Here is a 15263-nt window from a genome sequence, read left to right as displayed (position 1 = left end):
TCTGCGGTGGACAGCACACAGCCTACTTGGATTCTCTATCTCTCCCTCTCTCTGTGCCTCCCCCACTAATGCTGTCTCTCTCTCTCAAAATAAATAAACTTAAAAAAAAGGGGGGGGGTGCCTGGGTGGCTCAGTTGATTAAGCATCTGACTTCAGCTCTGGTCTTGTTCGTGAGTTTGAGCCCTGTGTCGGGCTCTGTGCTGACAGCTCAGCCTGGAGCCTCCTTCAGATTCTGTGTCTCCCTCTCTGTCTGCCCCTCCCCCCCCCCTCTCTCTCTCAAAAATAAATACTACAAAATGTTTAAAGAAAAAAGAAAGAAAAAACAAGATTTTATAATGAGAAAACACCTCACCCCCACAACTGGTATTATAACGATAGTTAGTACTCAATATATGCAAGTTAAACCTGAATGCCACAGACATTTGGTGACAAGAAACCCAACTACATGAAATGAGCTTGGTTGGTGCCATACATCTAGTTAGTGGTCAAATCTGGCTTAGAGGTCAGGTCTCAATTATTCCTCGCTCATGTTCATTCATAGCTTTTGTCTTAAATAAAGTGTCATGATATAAAAGGGAGGTTAACTCAGTCAGCAATGACTTATGTACCCACTGGGTGCCTGGCACTCTGCTGGACTCTGGTGAGTACACAGGAGTGTTCCCGAAGGTGGGAGGGAGTTGGGAAGAGAACAGGTTAGAGCAAGGGCATCAGCCTACCTGGAGCAGAGAGCTGTTCAGTTGGGGAGTTATCAGATAAGCAGGGTGGGGCTAAGTGGAACACTGGAATTGAGACCTGCCCTGTGTTACTTCATTCTGTTTCCATTTAGCGTCAGCCTTTTGAGAAAACATAACGTGTCACGAAGAATATAGCCGTTGGAATTTGCCCTGGGCTTGAGTTCTGGTTATTACGATACTCCGTGGCTTCCCATTTCATTACAAGTTGAAGTCCTTGCTCTAGTTTACAAGGCCCTATACAATCTGGCCTCTGCCTCTTTGTCCACTTTTCCTCTCTCTTGCTTGCTCTACTTTAGCCACAATGGTCTCCTCACTGTTCCTCCTTCACAGGAAGCACTCTTGCCTTGGGACTTTGCCTTAATACTCTCTTTGTTAGAAAGCTTCTCCCCCATATATTTGCATAACTTGATCTTTCACTTCCTTTAGATCTCTTCTCTGTGTCACCTTCTCAGAGAGGTTTTCTCTAACCACCCTATGTAAAACGAGCACCCTCTCCTTGCCCTGTCTTTCCAGCCCTTACCTGAATTTATTTTTCTTTATAGTACTTATCACCACCAGATATATACTTATTGTCTCTTTAAAGTGTTAGCTTCTCTCTCTAAAAAATGTTTATTTATTTTGAGAGAGAGAGATCGAGAGTGAGCTTGGGGGAAAGGCAGAGAGAGAGAGAGAGAGAGACAGAAAGGGAGAGAAAGAAATCCCAAGCAGGCTCACGCTATCAGCACAGAGCCTGATGTGGGGCTTGATCTCACAAACAGTGAGATCGTGACCTGAGCCAAAATTAAGAGTCGGAGGCTTAACAGACTGAGCCACCCAGGTGCTCCTAAAATGTTACCTTCTTGAGAGCAGATTCTTCTAGAGCATAGGACAGTGTAAAGTAGGTATTCTGAATGAATGGAGAGACGGATGGATGGATGAATAAATGAGTGTTGTTGTGCTCGTGAGCCTCAGTGAGCCCATCTATAATATTGAGAGCATAATGCTTATTCAAAGCGTTTTTGGAATCAAATAAGATAATGCTTATTAAGTGTAAAGGAAAAATACTCCTGTGTTTCCTACACTTTAAATACTTCTGACATCAGATGTGTGGCTTTTCCATACACCAGACAATTCTGAGATTCTTCAAACACCAGTTGGATTTCCTACAATTTAACGCAATTCTGACACTTCTACCTGGAGTTATTATCAGATCCCACAGGTTAAGGACTGGGTCCCATGTGACTATTCCTTTTCAGATACCAGTTACAAGTTCGGTTGTCACATGTGCTTCTGACCAGTGGGCTGTAAAATCAGAGGTTCCCATGAGCCCCTCCTTGAGTTTGATTAATTTGTTAGGGCACCTCACATAATTCAGGAAAACATTTGCTTACTAGATTACCAGTGTATTAGAGCATAATTCGGGAACAGCCAGGTAGAAGAGATGCCCATTCAAGGAAGGGGCTTGGACACCCTCTGACACCGTCTGTGTATCTTCAGCTGTTGACCAACCCAGAAGTTCATCAAGTGTACTTGAAGAGTTTTTATAGAACTTAATCTGTAGTGCCTATCACCCTCCCGCCCCCCATTTCCCTAAAGTCTGTGGGTGGGGCTGAAAGTTCTAACCTTCTAATCACTTGGTCATTCTTCTGACTAGCCCCACCCAGCCTAAGGCTATCTAACTTTAAGTCACCCCAGGAGCATAAACTCAGTGTGCTCAGAAGGGGGTCTTTATGCATAACAAAAGACACTCCCATTGTGCACAAAATTCCAAGGGTTTTAGGTGCTTTGTGCCAGGATCTGGGGACAAAGACCCAATATATTTTCTATTATATCACATCAAGTACCTAACCAATTGTCTGGCACAGAAGAAATGCTCAATTAATGCTAATGCCCTCTTATAAATTATTTGTATGGATAACCAGTTGATAGCTCTAGTGGTATCCTAATTCCTATTTGACTGAGATAAGGGGAAATTCCATATGTCAGTGATGAAAAATTTTATCTTGTAGGATGCTGTCTTAGCAAAATTATGGTGTTTACATTTTCCTGTGGAACCATTAAGCTAAAAGGAACCCTCATTTAATAGAATAAATATATTTTATGAAGTTGGTCAAAAGGCACAATTTTAATCACTTGAACACTATATTTCTGTTATAAAATTGGAGTTACGTTTTTGCTAAAAAAAAAAAACAAACAAACAGTCCCAAAATAAGATAAAATCATAATTTGAAGTGCTACAAGTTTATATATTCTTGACTTTGGAATTTTTTGTTTTATAACACGTATGATACAGCGATTTTGGCTAGAGAGAAGTAACTTGTACATATTGCTAAGGATGAGTTTGTTCAGTTTCTACTTGGGAGTAGAGTCACCCAACAATCAGATTTGGCTTAATCATTGTTTCTAATCAGACTTGGAAGCTATTAGTTTATCAGTGTTTTTGTAAGGTAACTGGTACTTAATAAACCTCAGCTTGCATTTTTACTATTCTTGGTGACCAAATTAGGGGCACGATTAAGACCTGGCCCCACTATCAGCAATAGCCAAAGTATGGAAAGAGCCCAAATGTCCATCGATGGATGAATGGATAAAGAAGATGTGGGATATATATACAATGGAGTATTGCTCGGCAATCAAAAAAGAATGAAATCTTGCCATTGGCAACTATGTGGATGGAACTGGAGGGTATTATGCTAAGTGAAATTAGTCAGAGAAAGACAAACATCATATGACTTCACTCATATGAGGACTTTAAGAGACAAAACAAATGAACATAAGGGAAGGGAAACAAAAATAATATAAAAACAGGGAGGGGGACAAAACAGAAGAGACTCATAAATATGGAGAACAAACTGAGGGTTACTGGAGGGGTTGTAGGAGGGGAGATGGGCTAAATGGGTAAGGAGCACTAAGGAATCTACTACTGAAATCGTTATTGCACTATATGCTAACTAAGATTGTAAATTAAAAAAAATAAAAAATAAAATGAAAAAAAAAAAAAAAAAGACCAAACCCCAAATTTTGTTATTTTAAGGAGCACCCTATCATAAGAAAACAGTAATTTTTTTTAATTTTTAAATTCTTCTGTCTTCTAATCTTTTTTAAATGTTTATTTACTTGTTTTGAGAGAAGGGGAGAGAATCCCAAGTAGGCTCAGTGCTGTCAGCACAGAGCCCAACATGGGGCTGGATGCCACGAATCAAGAGTCAGATGCTTAACCATCTGAGCCATGCAGGCATCCCAGGAACTACTAATTTTTATTTTTATTTTTTATTTTTGTATGTTTATTTATTTTTGAGAGAGAGAGAGTGGGGGGGGGGAAGAGCAGAGAGAGAGGGAGGCAGAGTATCTGAAGCGGGCTCTGCACTGATAGCAGAGAGCCCAATGTGGGGCTTGAACTTACGAACCATGAGATCATGACCTGAGCTGAGGTTGGACATTTAACCGAGTCAACCAGGTGCCCCAGGAACTACTAATTTTTAAAATTCAAAGTTCTAGTAAGTGAAGATTCTTTCTTACTGGATATGGAAGCATTGTATACGCTGCCCCTATAATATATATTATATACTTCCTCCTCATCTTCCACTAAGCCAGTCATTTAGCAGTCTGATATCTCACAAGTGGAACTTTGGCATTAATACTGAGAGAATAGGAAAGCCCCTCACAAAGGAAACTGTGTTTTGGTTGGAGGAGCCATATACCTATTGTGTTTTATTATCTCTTAAAGTTCTGGTGAAACTTGAATATAACCACGATTCCTCTGGTAAAAGAATACACTGTTATTATGTTCTATACCCCAGCAACTTGGAATAGAAGATAATGAATGCTCTTAAGCAAGCAAGCAAGCAAGGGGCGCCTGGGTGGCTCAGTCGGTTAGGCGTCCAACTTCGGCTCAGGTCATGATCTCACAGTTTGTGGTTTCGAGCCCAGTGTTGGGCTCTGTGCTGACAGCTCGGAGCCTGGAGCCTACTTCAGATTCTGTCTCCCTCTCTCCCTGCCTCTCCCCCCGACTTGTGCTCTGTGTGTCTCTCTCTCTCTCTCAAAAAGAAACATTAAAAGAAAAAAACAACAAGCAAGCAAACAACAGAAAATAAATAAAACAAAATCCCAATCTCTTCAAGTGAATGAATGAATGTATTTTCTTTATCCTCCGGGCCAACCAGCAAAAGAACAGAGAGCAGGATAAAAAGGAAATCAAAGGGTCAACTACACTTCAAAAAAACCCACAAAACCCAAAAATATTTAGAATAAGAAAAAAAGAAAAGAAATCAGCGCTCTACTTCTGTTACACAAATCAGTAAGGTATACGGGGCCATTCACATTCCCAGGCAGGCTGGTGTTAGAGTCTGTCTTCTTATTGATAGATGATCACTTCCTGTGGACCTCTGCTTTCCTAGTCCAGGGTTAGAGGCCTAAATATCTAGAATTTAAACATGAGCTAGTGTTAGCAAAATATCTAGGAAAAGATAGAGAACGTTATATGAACAAAAACACATATTTGACTATAAGACAACATAGGTAAAAGAACATAGGCCTTAGAGTTTGATGTACCTGTGAGTGAATTTTTTGCCCTAACACTTATTGTGTATCTTGACATAATTAACTTCTGTAAATTTAACTGATATAACTTTTCTAAATGTATTTCCTCATCTGCAAAATGAAGATATATCTACTTCGGATTGTTGCTATGAAAATTAATAAAATAACGCCTACAAAGCTCCTGATATAGTGCCTGGCACATAGAGGTGCTCAGTTGATAGTAATTTATTATTGATAACAAATGTACATTGTCTTTCCCAAAATGTTTGCTATAGAAAAATTATTGTATTATGAATTTAAATTTTCATTGTTAGGAGTTGATATTTGGTATTAAGGCCCCTTCCAAAGGTATTGAAATATTAAACCAGCACCATGGGAAATCTAGAAAATTTTGGAAGTTCTTTGAGAATGATGAACGAAACTGCCACCCCCTACTTGGTGACATAGTTACTCTATAGGAGAAAGGTGAACCTCGGTTAGTTTTAGAAGGGAATGTATATGCCAAAGTTTTGATCACAGCATGCTTTTTGTTAGTTGCATGAACTTATTCAGGATGTGGAGAGAGACCAGCGATCTAAGAAGTAGGGTGCTCATGATGAATGTATTTTTCTTTTAAATAAATCTTTTTCCCCCTTTCCCTAGCTGCTCAGATAAAGAATTTGATGAGCCAACTAGGAACTAAGCAGGACTCAAGCAAACTACAGGAAAATCTGTGAGTAGCTTCCTAACAAGGTTGGGTTTGGTGAGGGCCCTCTAGGATGCACTTACTGTCCTTGCTGCATGGCAGCTCACTTAGGTTTCAGGCCTATGGAGTCAGAATGACAGGCAGTGGGACATGAAGTAATAGTTGGATCTAGAAGAGGGGCACCAAAATATATTCATGGTTTGTGATCTCCATTGCCTTTCAAAATCCTTAAACTCCGATTCTTTCTTCCTTGGGCAGTTTAGGAATTTGAGGAAGTAGAGAAGGGAACTCCTACCACTGTTAAACTATATTCTGCCTAAATGAACCTCCTTGTTGGCACAGGACTCCTGATGATCTGCAGAGGTCATCTAGTCTAGTGGGATTTCCAACTATAAACACTAGAAAAATGTATTCCGAATGACCGGAGGGGTGTCTGAGGGAGAGGAGAATGGACTGGTAGTAGGGACTCATGAATCTTTTTATTACATCCTCCTTGACCCCATTTCTGCTTTTGGAAGTTTTATTCTTCATCTTTAAGATATATTGAAGGATATTCTTCGTTTCCTGTCTGTCCTTGATGGTGTGAATTGAGAGACTGACTTACTACTCTGAGCTTTTTCTAGGGAGATGTGAAAAATCTTTGTGTTGGTCATGTGTTAGTCATGTCTGGGAGGTTCAGGCCCTTAATTGACTGCCTCTTGTTTTGACTCCCTTGTCTTTTAATCTTGGAGACCCCTTTGCAGTGAAAAAACACTAACGATTAGTAGTGTGGTTTCTCTGTCCTCCCTTAAAACCTTTGTAGAAATGGCGAGAGAGTAGAGGAAACCATGACTAAAAGGAGCTCTTTTAGGGTTTCCGCTACTTTCCAATCCCACTTAATATAATGCATATTCTTTCCTCTTTAATTTCCCTTCTCTTATACTCCGTATGTGTTTTTACACAGTACAGGGCTTCTTTGTTTTGGAGGGAAGAGCCAGAAAGTCAAGCATGAAGGACAGTAGGGAGCCAAGTATAAAGCTGAAAAAGCACCAGCTTTAAGCAAGAACGTGGGTGTAGATCTTTGGAGGTTGTTCCCTAGGGTGGAAACTGTGCTTTTAGTGCATATTTCCTCCAACCCCCAGTGTCTGGATTTTGTCTCCAGTCAGTGGCCTGTGACAGGCAGCAGCTGTGCAGAACTGCCGGGCAGTTCAACGTAAATTTTGTGAGAACTCCGTGTGTTCCAACTATTCGAGTTAGGTGTGGGGGCAGCTGCTCTTAAATTTCTATCAGAACTGCTGATAGGCTTTTCTTGTCTCCGTGAAGAGTTAAAATACCTGATCCGCAGGTTTCACCGAGGCAGGTTCTTTCTACTGAGTGACATGTTTTTGACTGAGTCGTATTTGTGGAATTTTGTGTGTGGGGGGACCTGGGCCTCTGGGAACCCATTCCTTCAAGTACTGTTTCACTTCCTGCATCGCAAGGCACTGTGAGCACAAGCTGGCACAAAGTGTGACAGCTCTTGAGCGGTGGGAATACCCTGAATCATGTCTTTTCTCTCTCAGGCAGCAGTTACAGCACTCCACAAATCAGCTTGCCAAGGAAACAAATGAGTTGCTGAAGGAGTTAGGGGCCTTGCCTCTTCCCTTATCTGCTTCGGAACAGGTAGGTATTTTCTGGGGTGTATATGTGTGTATGTTTGTTTAATAGGAAAGGACTTCGTGAGAGAGAAAAAGTTTCCCAAACAAAAATTAAAGGAGTTTGTGACCACTAAACCAGCCCTGCAAGAAATTTTAAGGGGGACCTTCTGAGGGGAGAAAAGATGAAAATATATATACATATATATAAATACCAAAAGCAACAAAAGATTAGAAAGGACCAGAGAACACCACCAGAAACTCCAACTCTACAAGCATCATAATGGCAATAAATTCATATCTTTCAGTACTCACTCTAAATGTCAATGGACTCAATGCTCCAATCAAAAGACATAGGGTAACAGAATGGCTAAGAAAACAAGATCCGTCTATATGCTGTTTACAAGAGACCCACTTTAGACTTAAAGACACCTTCAGATTGAAAATAAGGGGGCGGAGAACCATCTATCATGCTAATGGTCAACAAAAGAAAGCCAGAGTAGCCATACTTATATCAGACAATCCAGACTTTAAAATAAAGACTGTATCAAGAGATGCAGAAGGGCATTATATCATAATCAAGGGGTCTATAGACCAAGAAGACCTAACAATTGTAAACATTTATGTGCCAAATGTGGAAGCGCCCAAATATGTAAATCAGTTAATCACAAACATAAAGAAACTCATTGATAGTAATACCATAATAGTAGGAGACTTCACTCCACTCACAGCAATGGACAGATCATCTAATCAAAAAATCAACAAGGAAACAATGGCTTTGAATGACACACTGGACCAGATGGACTTAACAGATATATTCAGAACATTTCATCCTAAAGCAGCAGAATATACATTCTTCTCCAGTGCACATGGAACATTCTCCAGAATAGACCACATACTGGGACACAAATCAGCCCTCAGCAAGTACAAAAAGGTCAAGATCATACTGTGCATATTTTCAGACCACGGCGCTATGAAACCTGAAATCAGCCACAAGAAAAAATTTGGAAAGGTAACAAATACTTGGAGACTGAAGAACATCCTACTAAAGAATGAATGGGCTAACCAAGCAGTTAAAGAGGAAATTAAAAAGTATATGGAAGTCAATGAAAATGATAACACCACAACCCAAAACCTCTGGGATGCAGCAAAGGTGGTCATAAGAGGAAAGTATATGGCAATCCAGGCCTTCCTAAAGAAGGAAGAAAGATCTCAGATACACAACCTAACCTTATGCCTTAAGGAGCTGGAAAAAGAACAGCAAATAAAACCCAAAACCAGCAGAAGACAGGAAATAATAAAGATTAGAGCAGGAATTAATGCTATCGAAACCAAAAAAACCAGTCTAACAATGAAACCAGAAGCTGATTCTTTGAAAGAATTAACAAAATTGATAAACCACTAGCCAGTTTGATCAAGAAGAAAAAGGAAAGGACCCAAATAAAATCAAGAATGAAAGAGGAGAGATCACAACCAATACAACAGAAATAAAAACAATAATAGAATATTATGAGCAATTATATGCCAATAAAATGGGTAATCTGGAAGAAATGAAAAAATTCCTAGAAACATATACACTACCAAAACTGAAACAGGAAGAAATAGAAAATTTGAACAGACCCATAACCAGTAAGGAAATCGAATTAGTAATCAAAAACCTGCCAAAAAACAAGAGTCCAGGGCCAGATGGCTTTCCAGGGGAATTCTACCAAACATTTAAGAAAGAGTTAACACCTATTCTCTTGAAACTGTTCCAAAAAATAGAAATGGAAGGAAAACTTCCAAACTCTTTCTATGAAGCTAGTATTACCTTGATTCCAAAACCAGACAGAGACCACGCTAAAAGGAGAACTGTAGACCAATTTTCCTGATGAATATGGATGCAGAAATTCTCAACAAGATATTAGCCAACTGGATCCAACAATACATTAAAAAAGTTATTCACTGTGACCAAGTGAGATTTATACCTGGGATGCAGGGCTGGTTCAATATCCACAAAACAATTAATGTGATTCATCATATCAATAAAAGAAAGGACAAGAACCGTATGATCCTCTCAATAGATGCAGAGAAAGCATTTGACAAAATACAGCATCCTTTATTGATAAAAACCCTCAAGAAAGTAGGGATAGAAGGAGCATACCTCGAGATCATAAAAGCCATATATGAACAACCCAACACTAATATCATCCTCAATGGGGAAAAACTGAGAGCTTTCCCCCTAAGGTCAGGAACAAGACAGAGATGTCCACTCTCGCCACTGTTACTCAACATAGTATTGGAAGTCTTAGCCTCTGCAGTCAGACAACACAAAGAAATAAAAGGCATCCAAATCGGCCAGGAGGAGGTCAAACTTTCACTCTTCACAGATGACATGATACTCTATATGGAAAACCCAAAAGATTCCACCAAAAAGCTGCTAGAATTGATTCATGAATTCAGCAAAGTTGCAGGATATAAAATCAATGCACAGAAATTGGTTGCATTCCTATACACCAACAATGAAGCGACAGAGAAATCAAGGAATCGATCCCATTTACAGTTGCACAAAAAACCATAAAATACCTAGGAATAAATCTATCCAAAGAGGTGAAAAATCTATACACTGAAAACTATAGAAAGCTTCTGAAAGAAATTGAAGAAAACACACAAAAAAAAATGGAAAAAGATTCCATGCTCCTGGATAGGAAGAACAAATATTGTTAAAATGTCAATACCACTCAGCAATCTACATATTCAATGCAATCCCTATCAAAGTAACACCAGCATTCTTCACAGAGCTAGAACAAATAATCCTAAAATTTGTATGGAACCAGAAAAGACCCCGGATAGCCAAAGCAATCTTGAAAAAGAAAACCAAAGCAGGAGGCATTACAATCCCAGACTTCAAGCTATACTACAAAGCTGTAATCATCAAGACAGTATGGTACTGCCACAAGAACAGACACTCAGATCAATGGAACGGAATAGAGAACCCAGAAATGGACCCACAAACGTATGGCCAACTAATCTTTGACAAAGCAGGAAAGAATATCCAATGGAATAAAGACAGTCTCTTCAGCAAGTGGTGCTGGGAAAACTGGACAGCAACATGCAGAAGAACCTAGACCCACTTTCTTACACCATACACAAAAATAAACTCAAAATGGATGAAAGACCTCAATGTAAGACAGGAAGCCATCAAAATCCTCAAGGAGAAAGCAGGCAAAAACCTCTTTGATCTTGCCCACAGCAACTTCTTACTCAATACGTCTCCAGAGGCAAGGGAAACAAAAGCAAAAATGAACTGGGACCTCATCAAAATAAAAATCTTCTGCACAGTGAAGGAAACAATCAGCAAAACTAAGAGGCAACCGAAAGAATGGGAGAAGATATTTGCAAATGACGTATCAGATAAAGGGTTAGTATCCAAAATCTATAAAGAACTTATCAAACTTAACACCCAAAAAACAAATAATCCAGTGAAGAAATGGGCAAAAGACATGAATAGACACTTCTCCAAGGAAGACCTCCAGATGGCCAACCGACACATGAAAAAATGCTCAACATCACTCATCATCAGGGAAACATAAATCAAAACCACAATGAGATACCACCTTACACCTGTCAGAATGGCTAACATTAACAGCTCAGGCAACAACAGATGTTGGCGAGGATGTGGAGAAAGAGGATCTCTTTTGCATTGTTGGTGGCAATGCAAGCTGGTGCAGCCACTCTGGAAAACAGTATGGAGGTTCCTCAAAAAGCTAAAAATAGAACTACCCTATGACCCAGCAATTGCACTACTAGGCATTTATCCACGGGATACAGGTGTGCTGTTTTGAAAGGACACATGCACTCCCACATTTATAGCAGCACTATCAGCAATAGCCAAAGTATGGAAAGAGCCCAAATGTCCATTGATGGATGAATGGATAAAGAAGATGTGGGATATATATACAATGGAGTATTACTCGGCAGTCAAAAAGAATGACATCTTGCCATTTGCAACTACATGGATGGAACTGGAGGGTATTATGCTAAGTGAAATTAGTCAGAGAAAGACAAAAATCCTATGACTTCACTCATATGAGGACTTTAAGAGACAAAACAGATGAACATAAGGGAAGGGAAACAAAAATAATATACAAACAGGGAGGGGGACAAAACAGAAGAGACTCATAAGTATGGGGAACGAACAGAGGGTTACTGGAAGAGTTGTGGGAGGGGGGATGGGCTAAATGGGGAAGGAGCATTAAGGAGTCTACTCCTGAAATCACTGTTGCACTATATGCTAACTAACTTGGATGTAAATTTAAAAATAATTTAAAAAAATAGGAAAGGACTTCGTTTTAATGGGAAGGCAGTGTGTGAAACTAAAGTGACTTGGCCTTTGGTGCTAGGTAGACCTTCTCTGACCCTCAGTTTCCTTATCTGTAAAATGGGGTCATGTGACTGTTGTGACGCTAGGAAGAATGTATGCACCAAATCTTGCAGAGTGCCTGGCAATTAGTAGCTACTCAATATCTGCGGCTATTTTTAATAATAACATTGAATATATTAATAAAATGAGCTTAACTGGAAAGGAATCTCAGCGTTTGCATCTCTGGGGTTTGGCTAGCAGCTTTATGTTTGGTCCTGCTTTGTTTTGCATGCAGTCTCTGTAAATAATTTCAATCAGATGTTTTTCCTTTCTATTTTGCAGTTACTTTCATGTCCCATCATGAGTCACTGATAGGCCTCAGGTTGAAGAAGTGCTCAGGGGAAAAGATGTCTCTTTTCAGGTTATTTTATTCAGTGGTCATTGAAATCCTTTAAAAACACACACTTTTTACTGGAGTTCATTGTTCCCTTGATGTGCCAGGCCTTTTCTTCACATGTTCCTGAAGTCAGTGTGCCTCCTTCTTTATTGTGGTTTGACCTGTTATTCCCTATCATTCATGGTCTACCTCAAATCCTCTCCTCCTAGAAAAAAACCTTCTCCATCTACCTTAGCCTACTGTGATTCCATTTGGCTTTTTATTATTGAATTTTTTTATGATGTTTTATCTCTGATGGCTCTAAAGACAAGGCCTACAACTTCCCTATTCTGTATTGTTTTTCATCTTGTGAGTTGTAGCTAGGTGGAACGTGAAATAATTCTAGTGTGCTGTGATCATTTAAAAAAATGAAATAGAGGCACCTGGGTGGCTCAGTCAGTTGAGCATCTGACTTCGGCTCAGGTCATGATCTCTCAGTTTGTGAGTTTGAGCCCCACATCAGGCTCTGTGCTGACAGCTCAGAGCCTGGAGCCTGCTTCGGATTCTGTGTCTCCCTCTCTCTCTCTGCCCCTCCCTGACTCACGCCTCTGTCTCTCTGTCTCTTTCTCTCTCAAAAGCAAATAAACACTAAAAATGTTTTTAAAAATGAAATAGAGTAGAAATATCAGAATGTATACCATGTAGGGGTACCTGGGTGGCTCAGTTGGTTAAGCATCTGACTGTGGCTTAGGTCATGACCTCACAGTTCTTGAGTTCAAGCCCCGCATCAGGCTCTCTGCCATCAGCACAGAGCCTGCTTCAGATCCTCTGTCCCCCTCACTCTCTACCCTTCCTCAACTAGAGCACATGTATGCATGCTCTTTCTCTCTCTCTCTCAAAAATAGGAGCACCTGGGTGGCTTGGTTGGTTAAGTGTCTGACTTCAGCTCAGGTCATGATCGCATGGTTCGTGAGTTCAAGCCCTGCGTTGGGCTCTCTGCTGTCAACGCAGAGCCTGCTTCAGATTCTGTGTCTCCCTATCTGCTCCTCCCCCGTGCTCCCTCTCTCAAAAATAAGCATTTAAAAATAAATAAATTAATTAATTACTTAAAACATGAAAAAACATGTGTGCCATGTAATAAAGGGAAATATATATTACAGGAAGCTTCCATTTCATACATATGTGTATATATGGTAGTAGGTCAAGATGTCACATTCTTCTTTTTTTTTTTTATGTTTATTTATTTTTGAGAGAGGTGGTAGTGGGGGGTGGGGTGCACGCATGAGCTGGAGAGGGACAGAGGCGAGAATCCCAAGCAGGCTCTGAATTGTCATTGCAGAGCCAAGATAGGGGGTTTGAACTCATGAACCATGAGATCAGGACCTGAGCGGAAATCAAGAGTCAGATGTTCAACTAACTGAGCCACCCAGGTCCCCCCCGCTCAAGATGTCTCATTCTTACTGCATGTCTCCATCAAAAAGTTTGAAAATGTTAGTTTAACCCATACCTGAAGCCTATGTTTAGTCTTTGGAGTTTTGGTGCCCCCTTGCACAAGAGAGGAGCCAAGACTAGATGCTTTGTCGTGCTACAAAGTAGCTACGATAAAAAGTGATCTTAATGTAATCAGCTTTGGTTATCCTTGTGTGTGCTGCTCAGTTGTTACTCATACTGATATTTCACTTAGGGACCAGTTCCCCTTGCCATCCAATATTCCCATATTCCCAAATTACCCCTTTCCTCTTCCCAGCTGGGTACTTACGGAAAACACACTTGTGGATGGTTTTAGTAGTAATGAAAAAGGAGTCTAAGGGTTTGATGAAAGCTGAGTGTTGAAAGTACTGAAGAGTTAAAAAGTAGCCTAAACAAAAATAGTTAAATCCGCTACCAAAAAAAAAAAAAAAAAAGGGTTAAGTGTATTTCAAAATCAAAAAGAAGTTATTTTTGGATCATGCATGCTGTTGTTCCCTTCCATTATCTTGGATCATTAGGAACACAAAATAGATCTACAATTGTAATTCCTTGATTCCCTTCCCCTCTTGTGCTGAATACCCTTTTCCCTTTCGATTCTTTTTTCATCTCATCAATCTTAGCCTTACCACCATCTTTTTGCTGCAGTTCTGTGTATCAGACCATATATCCTGCTTTCGGTCTTTTTTCACCCTCATGTGCGATCAGCAGTGATCTTCTATTTGCCAAATATAGTGGCCTTTTTTGAGTTTTGTTTTTTTTTTTTTAATTTAGAGAAGAGGGAGCACGAGCAGGGGAGGGGGCAGGGGGAGAGAGAGAGAGAGAGAGAATATCTTAAACAGGCTCTGTGCTCAGCATGGAGCCTGATAACGGAGCTCAATCCCACGACCCTGGGATCATGACCTGAACTGAAATCAAGAGTTGGATGCTCAACCGACTAAGCCACCCAGGTGCCTACCCCCTTTTTTCTTTTATTTTTGTTTTAATGTTTATTAATTATTGAGAGAAAGAGAGAGAGCATGAGCATGGAGGGACAGAGAGAGGGGGGAACACAGACTGTGAAGCAAGCTCCAGGCTGTGAGCTGTCGGCACAGAGCCCAATGTGGGGCTTGAACTTGCAAACCGAGAGATCATGATCTGAGCCGAAGTTGGACGCTTAACCGATTGAGCCACCGAGCCCCCCCCCCCCCCCCCCCCCCCCCCCGCTTTTTTTGGAGTGTTTAGTCACTCTTCTGTTTCATTTGAAACAGCCCATCTTGCCTATACTGAAACTTTCTTCTTCTTTCCACGATCCCCTTTCAGTCTGTCCCCCAACTCTGGTATCCCTTGCTGGCTTCTTTTCTCTTTCCCTAGATGGAGTCTCAGCCTTCTTCTCTGACTCTCAGTCTTCCTAGAAGTGGGCATGTCCCAAGGCTCTGCCATTGACCCTCTAATTTTCTTAGCCTCTGCTTTCTCCTTCAAGAGGCTTATCTACTTTTATGAGCTCTCTGTGACCTTTATGAACTTGACCCCCAGATCTTTTCCCAGC

At 40.4% G+C, this 15263-nt stretch overlaps 1 protein-coding gene across 3 annotated transcripts in view; it reads left to right on the top strand.

Moving 5' to 3' along the window:
- STX12 (syntaxin 12) overlaps window positions 1–15263 on the top strand; it is a 42459-nt gene that overhangs the window by 8724 nt on the left and 18472 nt on the right. For 2 of the 3 annotated variants that reach the window (XM_049618800.1, XM_049618801.1), the window contains exons 2-3: window positions 5895–5964; window positions 7479–7578. In XM_049618800.1, the coding sequence (XP_049474757.1) occupies window positions 5895–5964; window positions 7479–7578 (170 nt within the window). Of the gene's footprint in view, window positions 1–5894; window positions 5965–7478; window positions 14598–15263 lie in introns of those variants that run through there. The other variant, XM_049618799.1, reaches the window with a different exon arrangement.

Source organism: Panthera uncia, assembly GCF_023721935.1.
Source record: "Panthera uncia isolate 11264 chromosome C1 unlocalized genomic scaffold, Puncia_PCG_1.0 HiC_scaffold_4, whole genome shotgun sequence".
Lineage (NCBI taxonomy): Eukaryota > Metazoa > Chordata > Mammalia > Carnivora > Felidae > Panthera > Panthera uncia.
Note: the sequence above shows the minus strand (reverse complement) of the source record. Positions and strands in the feature narration are given on the sequence as shown.